The sequence below is a fragment of the Poecilia formosa genome, unplaced genomic scaffold (genome assembly GCF_000485575.1).
Source record: "Poecilia formosa unplaced genomic scaffold, Poecilia_formosa-5.1.2 Scaffold554, whole genome shotgun sequence".
In the NCBI taxonomy this organism is placed as follows: Eukaryota; Metazoa; Chordata; class Actinopteri; order Cyprinodontiformes; family Poeciliidae; genus Poecilia; species Poecilia formosa.
In genome coordinates, this window is record NW_006800493.1 from 317,404 (window position 1) to 328,444 (window position 11,041).

Here is an 11,041-nt window from a genome sequence, read left to right on the forward strand (position 1 = left end):
TCCATCTGCTGAAAAGCTTTATGGAGATGAAGATTTCATTTTTCAGCACAACCTGGCACCTGCTCACAGTGCCACTGGTATTACTGACCATGGTATTACTGTGCTCAATTGGCCTGCCAACTCTCCTGACCTGAACCCCATAGAGAATCTGTGGGATATTGTGAAGAGAAAGTTGAGACACGCAAGACCCAAAACTCTGGATGAGCTTAAGGCCGCTATCGGAGCATCCTGGGCTCCATAACACCTCAGCAGAGCCATAGGCTGAGGCCTCCATGCCGCATTGAAGGCTGCGAAAGGATTCCTGACCAAGTATTGAGTGCATAACTAAACATAATTATTTGAAGGTTAACTTTTTTGGTATTAAAACACATTTATTTTATTGGTCGGATGAAATATGCGAATTTTTTGAGACAGGGATTTTGGGTTTTCATGAGCTGTATGCCAAAATCATCAGTATTAAAACAATAAAAGACCAGAAATATTTCAGTTGGTGTGCAATGAATCTAAAATATATGACAGTTTAATTTTTATCATGACATTATGGAAAATAATGAACTTTATCACAATATTCTAATTTTTTGAGAAGGACCTATATATTAATATTAGCCAAAATAATATAAGTGGCCATTTAAAGAACAAATTATACTTATAGATTAACAGTAAATACATAAATATTTCCTACATTTAAAAAAAAGTTTGTTAGGACTTTCTGTGTGTTTATTCAGAAATGTTGATGTATTTTATGAATAACTGTTCAGTGGTCATTTAATGTATTATTTCACTATTATTTTTTAACGTGGTTTATCAGTTTGGATAATCTGACTTCCTATCAATGAAGGAAAAACATGTTAACCAAAAAGTCTTCAGACCCAGATCTGCAGTCCATGGGCGGTTCTAGACGGGGGCCAACAGAGGAACCGAAAAAAATTATACTAAATAAATGTCTTTTGTTGATAATCAGTGGTGGATTTTTTTTAACCTTCACACTTGCAAAATTTAACAATGAATTAAACATTATGGTGCTGCACTTTTAGCTGCTGTATGGAGAGGGGATCACACTGTCCATCTGCTAGATCAGGATCTGCAACCTGAGTCTCTGGAGACAAAGCAGCTCTTTGGCTCACTTAATATATCAAATAATGAAATATTGCTCTGTTTTTTATTTAATTCTTCCTTTAGTGTCTCCATAAAAAAACACTGACTACACTGGCCCATGTAGTAAATTTGGGCCAGAACCAGGTTTCAAAGAAATCAGTAAAGACCATTACAGATTTTTTTAACCAGTTATATGTAGGCAGACTTGTATCATCAGCACCTTTATTCAGATGCCAATTTGCATTGCAAAATATCATGCTTAGTCTGATTACCTTTTGTTGCAACGGGTAATTTTAAGTGGTATTGTAGTACTTAGTGACTGTTGAGTTGTTTTGTAATTTATCACCCAAACATCTCTGGAGTCACTTAAATAAGGCAAAACTAAAGAACAGTGCAGGATGTTAAGGTTAGGCTGTTCCTGTGTTTGTGAATAGAAAGGTGTTTGGTACTGAAACTATGATAGGCCCACTTCATAAACTGANCAATTTGCATTGCAAAATATCATGCTTAGTCTGTATACCTTTTTTGCAACGGGCAATTTTAAGTGGTATTGTAGTACTTAGTGACTGTTGAGTTGTTTTGTAATTTATCACCCAAACATCTCTGGAGTCACTTAAATAAGGCAAAACTAAAGAACAGTGCAGGATGTTAAGGTTAGGCTGTTCCTGTGTTTGTGAATAGAAAGGTGTTTGGTACTGAAACTATGATAGGCCCACTTCATAAACTGAAATAGTAAAACCCTGACTAATAATGTCCACTTTTCAATAGATGGACATACATTCTTGTTTAAAGAAAAAAGGCCAACAGCCGCATAACGTTCAGATAAAAATAAGGATAATGCAATTTCTAAGTATGATTTTCAAGGTCACTAACATTAACCTGGATATCTACCTTGATAATCAGCTGGTTTTAGGTTTACTAATTCTATGAATTCAGTAAAAGGTTCTTCAAATGACTGGAAAAGCATAGTTTTGAGTAGATTTTATTTTATTTCCTGGGGGGGAACATGACCCAGACCCCACCAAGACCGTGTCAGAACCAGCTTGTGTGTCATTAATGTTAGCAGATGTTGGCAGCTACGATGTAGTCTTGAAATTCAGTTTCAAACCGAAACAGAATTTTCAGTTTGAAACTGAAAATTATGTAAAGTAAAATGACCAGTTCTCTGATTTTACTTTTTTATAGGTATATGTTTGAGTAAAATTAACATTGTTCTTTTATTCTATGAACTACTGACAACATGTCTCCGAAATTCCAAGCAAAAATTTAGTGGTCTCAATTTTTTCCAGAACTGTATGTAGTTGCTAACAGATAAGTTTGACAAAACTATTTTATTTTGTATGTGAATGTATGCAAGTAAACAATGAAAATTAGAAAAATGGACCAACGAATATCTTCTCTTGGGTGTTAGCCCTGCTGTGGGGCTTAGCAACCCTAAAGGTCAGATCCAAGAATTGCCTCTGGTTGAGTCTATGTCAAATTCTCACAAGAACAGAATTTATTGTGTGATTACCTCTGAACATCATAGTTGGCATTGAAGAGGCTTCCCTGCCACAGGCCTGTGATCTCCTCAGTCTCCTTCTCACTGGGATTTCCAGACACAGTTGCAAAGACCATCAAAGTCCTGCCTTTCTTTGACATCTTAAGAAGGTCCTCTGGCTTGGAGGGATCCACCTTGGAGAAATCAACAGGTGGAGGAGACCGTCTGTGCTCAGGAAGGTCCCCTTCTTCAATATCGTCATCTTTCTGTATGACAGAGAGTCTATCTTTAACTCATGAATTAACCTAGTCGTCTGAATTATAAATTATTCTTTACTTTGCAATTTCCTCCTGTGCTGATTTAAATTAAGTTCCATCAAACAAGAAGTGACAATTTGTAGAAGCCAGTTGGCCCCACAGAGTACAAACCCTGGTGAAAAATAAATATACTAAGTATGCTAAATTTTAGTACACTTCAGAATACCTTAAATCAGACTAATCCTGACTATACTTCAAGTTCACTTAGGATTAGTTAACTTAAAATGTGACATTTTGGAACAACTCATTTTGTGCCTAATGTATTTTAGCAGTATTTAAGTTGTATTGAAGCACAATTTAAAGTGTACTAAGTGTACTTTCACATACTTTTTTTGAACAACTTAAGTTACACTTGGTGTACTTTAAGTATATTGATTATGTAATATAAACGTGCCTGATTAGTCTTGAGTGTACTATTTTTGTGATTGAATTACATTTAAAATATATTTAGAATGTATTTTAAGTATGTAAGCATTACATATTGTATATTAGTAGTGTGATTACAGTATGCTACAATTACACTTTTGGTTTATTATAATTGCTAATGAAGTACACTTTTCAGTTACTTATCACTGTCAATGTTTGATGTATGAACACATTTACTTTGTTTAACATTACATCAAGTTCCACTATAAAGTTTTTTTATGATTATTCTTTGCCATTTTAACAAAAATGGTAAAAGATTATTAAGGTACCTATAAAGGCATACTTTATTAGCCTAAAGTATACACTGAGATATTTAAAATATCTTGAGCAAGTGTATATTTACACTTGGGCAAATACATATTTTGTTGACAGATTTACCAGAAATATCAAAGTTGAAAACAGTCCATTACCGATCTGTCTCCACACAGACCAAGATGGATGCTCAGGACATCAGATTTCAGTCACAACCAGCTAAAATAACTATTTCAACACAGACGAGACACAACAAAATGTGGATCAGAAAGTGGAAAAAAGTCCTCTAAGAAATCTGTGCCAAAAGAGGAAAATGATACAATGAAAGCTGTTTCTGAGCTGGAAACCTTCAATAATCAAGAGGTTTCTGGAGAAAACATTGAACAGCAAGAAGCTTCAATAAGGGAAATAGTTGAGGATCAGATAGCCAACTTCATAGATGAGACTTATACAGATAAAACTTTGATCCCTAAACTATTCCAAGTCGCTGAAGCACAACAAAATGGGGACCAGCAGGTGGACAAAGAGCCCTCTAAGAAATCTAAATGTAAGAAAAGGAAAAAGAAGCAGGCTATGAAAGCGCTCTCTGAACTGGAAACCTTCAAGGTTTCTGAAGAAAAGTCTGAACAACAAGAATTTTCAATGACAGAAATAAATGAGAATCAGACCGCCAACTTCAAAAATGAGATCACAGATGAAAGTGTGATCTCTGAACTACACCAGGACACTGAAGAAGAGAAGATCTCTGATCTTCTCTTCTTCTCTTCTTATATTGTTGTGTCTTCTCGAACACAACAAAAATCCTAACCCTAACCCAAGAAGTTACTGTCCCGGCTAAGCAGAACAACATCTCTGAATAACAGAATAGCCCGGTAAAAAAGGTTTCACTGTGGAGGCGTTTTAAAAAAGCCATCACTCCATCATTTTCTGCGCCAGTATAAAGACAGAAGAGAAAACCACCGACAGTAGACTGCAACATGGATCTCTGGTATTTTAGATTTTAAAGGGAGTTGGAGGCTAGGTGAGGAAAGTCTGGACCTCCCTACTTAGTTTTGGGTTTTTCAGTCTAGTTTTATGGGACTTTTTGTTTGTCTAATTCAGGTAGTTGTAGTTAGTATTTAGAGTGTATATGCTCATTCTTATTAGTTGTCATTAGCTAAATATTGCTTAGTTTTATTAGTTTTTATTAGTTATAGTAGTAGTTTTATTTCTTTTATACTAATATCTAAAAATACAAGGGCTGCATCGGGGCAGAGTTTCCCTGTGTCTGCATGGGTTCTCTCCGGCTTCCCTCATTCATTATGTATCTATGTATGTATGTATGTATGTATGGATGGATGGATGGATGGATGGATGGATGGATGGATGGATGGATGGATGGATGGATAGAACCCACAGTTACTGGAAGGCCTTTTTTTTAGTGCTAAGAATAATGCAAAAGCTTAAATGTGAATGCCATACAGTCTCATTCATAAAATTAGTATATACGTTCTGATCAGGCTTGTCAGATTAATAGTACCTTTCGAAAATAATCTTTTAGTAGATATTAAACATACATTGAAATATAAATATGTTAAAAAATACGTAATCTAATTAATCATGTCTTTTACTTGGTAATGGAATTACTAACAAAGAAACTTTTCAGCCATATTCTAATTAATGAAATCAGCCTCTATTTGCTGAATGCTTGCCAACAGTTGAAAACAGTTTCACAATCCAGTAATGTGGCTTAAAGCTGGGATGCTGATGTTTGGATATGTAAAAATATATATTTTCTCTGCATATAAATAGTTTGGTTTCTGTCAGTTCTGTAAAGATACAAGAGAGAACTAAGCAAACTTCTCTTTTATATTGGCCAATAATTTATTTTTACAATTATCCCTGTCAGAGCCAGTGGTCTGACTCAGTTACACCTGTTATGTCAGCAGGATGGAAAAAAATGGGATCAATAAAGTTATTTGAATTTGAACTAGAATTGAATTGGTCAAAATTCCAGCAAATTACTACAAGACGCTTGTGGAGGAACTCAAAATGTCTGACCCAAATTAGACAGCATTAAAATAAAATGCCACTATATTCTAAGAAAGTGTATGTAAATTTATGACTTTGAAATACATAGTAATTGAAAATACGTATTATCTTTCTTATTATTCTGCTACTTAGCAAATATCAAATTCAGAGTGTTGGGGCTGGGGGGGGATGCTGAGTCTTATGTCAAAATGTATGGTTTCAACTTTGTTACAAAACCAACAAAAAAAATTATACATGGTGATACTCATCACTTTTTAAAACCAAAGACAGCAATGATTCAACGCCACATCCACGCTCTCAGTTGAGCCGACAAATTCAAGATGGTGTCATCATGATGACATGTCTGTGGTCTGTGATGCCTATAAAACTGATTTAATGCCAGCAGGCTTTCTCGATGTGGTGGATTTATTACTGGACCAAAAACATATTTTGTTCACTTAAAGTATACTTTTATTTAACATATTTCTTTAAAGTGTATTTTGGTACAATTATATTTAAGTATGTTTAAAGTTATGTCAAAATTGGAACAAGCATACTTTTAGTACACTTCGTATATATTTATAGGTAGTACACTTAATACTTAGTATACTTAAAATGTACTTACTAAGTATATTTGAAATATACTAAAAGTATTTTTTTTCACTAGGGTAGATTCGTCGATACTAAATTCGCTGGCAGTGAAGTACTCTCTTCAATTCAAGCAATTTCATGTAGCAGTAACTCCCAACAAAGGGCTTCGTACCAGGCAGCTCCTGAAAACTCTAACTGCCACCCCATCAAATTTGTATCTGCCGATAATGTTGTCTGATGCGTCTACATGGTGTTCTCTATATAAACCCGCCGTTTCTGTTAGATTACATTACTGATCACTATCGTTTCTTTGAAAACCGTATCAAGCAACGGTTACTGAGGAAGTTTCATTAGTCCTGGACACATAACAAGCAGGCTAACATTTAAATGTAAACCAGGAAGTTCACAAACCTCCCACTGTTCCAGAAGCCGCGCCATATCTGCGTCATTGTAGTCTCGAATGTCCTTCTTTTTCTTAGGTTTACCTGTACTGTCTGTTGCTGAAATATATAGCAAACATGTACAGAGCAGAATGACCACAAATGCCAACTTGCAGAAAGACGCCATGTTTACAGATGGTGTGGTGTGATTGGTCACAAATCAACCGGTCACGAGCCAAGAGGGGCGTGTCTGAGACGTAAAATCTGGCAGATGGCGCACAGCCCGGGCCAGAAGATTTCAAAATAAAGCTCACTTTGTGAATCTTACCAGTTTGTTCATGAAACGTATGTCATAGTAGAGAGAGAAATGCAGAAAAAAACAGAGGGAGAAACAAAGCGAGAGTTAGAGAGAAACAGAGAGAGAGAGAGAAAGTGAGAGAGAAACAAGTTTAATTCCACCTCAAAGATCTGTGTTTCCATCAAATCGAATCAAATCCATGGTGGCCAGTAACAGCTTTTAATTGAGTTGATCTTGAATATTTTTTTTTTTTTGTTACTCCTGATGTGTTGCAGTTCGGTGGGATATAGTGAAACACTTAAATTAGGTCATTTATTGACAAGGAAGAAAAAGCCTTGTCTGATCACTCATCAAAGTTCTGCAGTACCAAAGTTCAGTATTGTGTCGCTGCTTTTCAGTTTTTCTGATTAATGCTCTTTTCCAAAATGTTAGTTTAGGTCACCTGTATCAAAGTCCAGTCCAGGGTCAGTGTCTTTAGATGTATCTCTCCTTCAGTACACATGGCTCCAATATAAGCTCATTAGCAGAGCTCTGTAGATATTGACTGCTTGCTAATGAGGGGGGTTTGGTACTTTATTCAAGTATGTAGGTCAATGGACAAATCTATTGCAACAAAGTTGCAGGGTTCTGCAAACTGATGAGGACTGCAGTTTAAGACCACTGGTTTAGGTAGTGTTAAGGAAGAGATTCTCTGAATTAATTAATTTTGGAATAAGTTTGGCTCTCTCTCTTCCTCTTAGATCCCAGGTCCTCTCGGCGGGCCGCATGTAGTCACTCAGAAGAAAACAGCACAGAATTACAGAGTTTAATCCAATAGAAGACAATGCATAAACTTACAACAGAAACTGCAGAACAACGGAGACATACATTCATTTACCTGACATAAATGAAAAGAAGAAAGAAAGAAAAGCAAAGACATCTTTGGAGAGTTGCAAGAGCAAATCTGATTTGTTACTTCTGTGTAGAAAGTTTTGCTGTAACTACAAGTAAAATAAAGGTCAATAGGCCAGAATACATTACTGATTTTAAAACCACAATTAGGGTATTTGAATCAAGACATGTTAAGTTTTAAACCTAGCTTTTTTTAAATTTATTTTCTCAACAGTAGACAGTTGGTCCATCCTCTATGTTCAGATTATGGATTGAACAGAACTCAGAAGGCTTTGTGTGTGTGTGTGATATTTTAGTAGTGTAATGCTCAATCTTAGTCTTTTGTGTGTGTCAGAGAGAAAAATTGTATGCATCATGTGTGATATTTTAATAGTGTATATGTGCAATTTTAGTATTTTGTGTGTGTCTGAATCTTTAGTAGTGTTTGTGAGACAAAACATAGTTTTTGTCCTAAACGGCCCCTGATACGGCCCTCCTCCAACTCTAACTCCCTTCTCCCCCAGAGCAGGAAATGGGCGAAACATTGCCTGAAATTATGACTGCAGCAGTTTGCTGTGTGAAGGAAGCCACTCCTGATAGCAGCGGTTCTAGGTTTCCTGCTGTGGATTGACACTTGACCTTGCTGATGTAACTCTTCTTGTCTAGTTGTCGGTCACCTAGTACAATACAGAATAAAAAACTCTTCACAGTGTGGCTTTGACTGCAGGCAAGTGGTCCGACAGGCTGAAAAATAAAAGACACGGTTAGCGCCGTGACTGAGTGGTCAGCCACCAACACCAGCTCCCACTCAGAGGGTCACATTTTTCCAGCCCAACTACGAGAAAAACTTTACAAATTATATTTGTAGATGTTAAATATTTTTACAGTACTTTGTTAATTGCTGAACTAGAAAAATATGACCCAAAGTAAAAAAAGAAGTGAAGAGCTGCCTCTCTCGCACCTTCCTCCACCAGCACCAGCAACCTGGAGGGGGAAGCCTGACGGACCCGCTGCATGCAGTCACTAATCACACCACTAGGTGGCTTCAAACAAACGCATTGATCAAAACTCTCATAAACACATACAACTCTACAATCATTTTGATCAAAACTCACACAGACACACACAAGCTTTTGTCTCTGTTACACCGACCCCTATCAGGAAGCCTGAGAAATGCTGGATTAAGAACCTCTTTATCTTACAAAAGATTTTATTTTTAAATTGACATAACTCAGTATCTACCTGCTACTTATTACTGCAGTCTTTGAATGAATAGAATGTAGTCCTAACTGCATCGTCTTTTTTTTTTTTTGCCAGATTGTAGCTGTCTCCCGATCTAATTTGTTTAGTTCAACACCTTTCTTGATTCATCTTGATTGGTACTTAACATCTTGATCATATCACTCTGCCATCCATCTTTTTCTAACACCCTTGTCCCTGGTGGGGGAGGTGCTGGTGCCTATCTCCAGTGACCGTTTCGGGCGAGAGGTGGGGTCATCCTGGACAGGTCGCCAGTCTGTCATAAGGCAACACAGAAACAGACAGGACAACCAACCATGCACACACACACACACACACACACACACACACACACACACACACACGCAGACACGCACACACACACACACACACACACACTCACGCCTAGGGAGAATTTAGCGAGACCAATTAACCTGACAGTCATGTTTTTGGACTGTGGGAGGAAGCAGGAGTACCCGGAGAGAACCCACCATGCACAGGGAGAACATGCAAACTCCATGCAGAAAGACTCCGGGTTGGGAATCAAACCCAGAACCTTCTTGCTGCAAGGCAACAGCACTACCAACAGCACAACTGTGCAGCCCACTCTGCCATCATGATGGAATTAATGGACTTTATCTGAATTTGGCAAGTTAATTTTTGCTATTGTTCTTCTATTTTTTCATTAAATATTCTAAAACTACTTGATGACTAAAGCATTTGGGTTTATCACTAGCACACTCCATGGCAGTAGGATCCGGTCAACAGGACCCAGCAGAAATGCCATGATGGATTTTGAACTTCCAGGGGGGAAAGTTAGAACAATTCCAAGGGCCCCTGATCGACAGGGGGCCCTCCGCAAATTTTTTTTTTTCTCTTCACAGAAAAAGAAAAAAAATGGGACCTTGTCAATTACAAAATGAATTATATTGTGTTGTTTTAATTGTTTTTATCAGTAAAAAATAAATGTTACCACTTCCAGACCAAAACGAACACATTTGGATCTGCATGGAATGGTTCCTTCCCGCTTTGCGCTTGACGGTGACGGTGTTCAGTAGCAGTCAGTAGAAGACAAGAACGACTGTGGCTGTTACTATGCCACCAAGAAAAAAATAAATAAAATAAAGTCAGGTTTCCAAAAGGAGGGAGAGAAAAAAGACAAGAGTGTCAATTTGTAGCCCAGTTTTTCTCCAAGAGAGGTGGATTGACTCTGTGAGATTATCAACCATTTAGCACAGTTAGCTTAGCTACAGACTACTGCTCGCCTCGATGTCATTTAAAGAATGAAGGACCAAATCTACCAACATATTCATATATTTAAGTTGTCCTTGTACCTTTTACCACACTTGACAACAGTCAGCAGCAGCTTTAACCCCCATATCAGAATAACCCCTCCTCCCTGTCCCAGTGAAAACGGTGAGCAACACTGTTTTCAGTGACAGCCTAGTTAGCATCATTCCAGGGAGTTTATGTAGATTTTTCCTGTCTTACTGCTCTTTTAGCAATTACACAACAAAACAATATTATTAAGCAAGTGATATTTTCTCAGATTTTCTTAAATAGTCAATTCAAATGATGGTCAGTATAATTTTCAAGTCATTAACTATTACAATATAAATGAAATTTTACTGAAAGCTCCCAATGAGAACAGTATTTTTTTCAAAACTAAAAAACTCAAAATGCACTGTTCCAAATTATTATGCACAGCAGATTTTCTAAACATTTTATGGACTATAAAGAACTGCAAACGGTCATTCTTTAAATGTGCAGCATTATGTGGTCACAGGTACTAAAATCAAAATCTATTTCAATCAAAAACATCTTAACAGACAGTTACATGTTAACATAGGACCCCTTCTGTCATATCACCTGCACAATTCTTGCATCCATTGAACTGGTGAGTTTGTGGATAGTTTCTGCTTTAATTTCTTTGCAGGATGTCAGAATACCTTCCCAGAGCTGCTGTTTTGATATGAACTGCATCCCACCCTCAGATGTTCTGCTTGAGGAAACTCCAAAGGTTCTCAATAGGTCAGAGGTCAGAGGAGGATGGTGACCAGACCATGAGTTTCTCCCCTTTTAC

General features: G+C 37.1%; 1 protein-coding gene across 1 annotated transcript in view; it reads right to left on the reverse strand.

The window, feature by feature from the left end:
* mesd (mesoderm development LRP chaperone) overlaps positions 1–6,751 on the reverse strand; it is a 14,996-nt gene extending 8,245 nt beyond the window's left edge. The window contains exons 1-2 of the mRNA XM_007540675.2: positions 6,583–6,751; positions 2,609–2,841 (exon numbers count right to left, since the gene is read on the reverse strand). Coding sequence (XP_007540737.1) covers positions 2,609–2,841; positions 6,583–6,738 — 389 coding nt within the window. The 5' untranslated portion in view covers positions 6,739–6,751. The remainder of the gene's footprint in view (positions 1–2,608; positions 2,842–6,582) is intronic.
* Between the last annotated feature and the right edge of the window lie 4,290 nt (positions 6,752–11,041).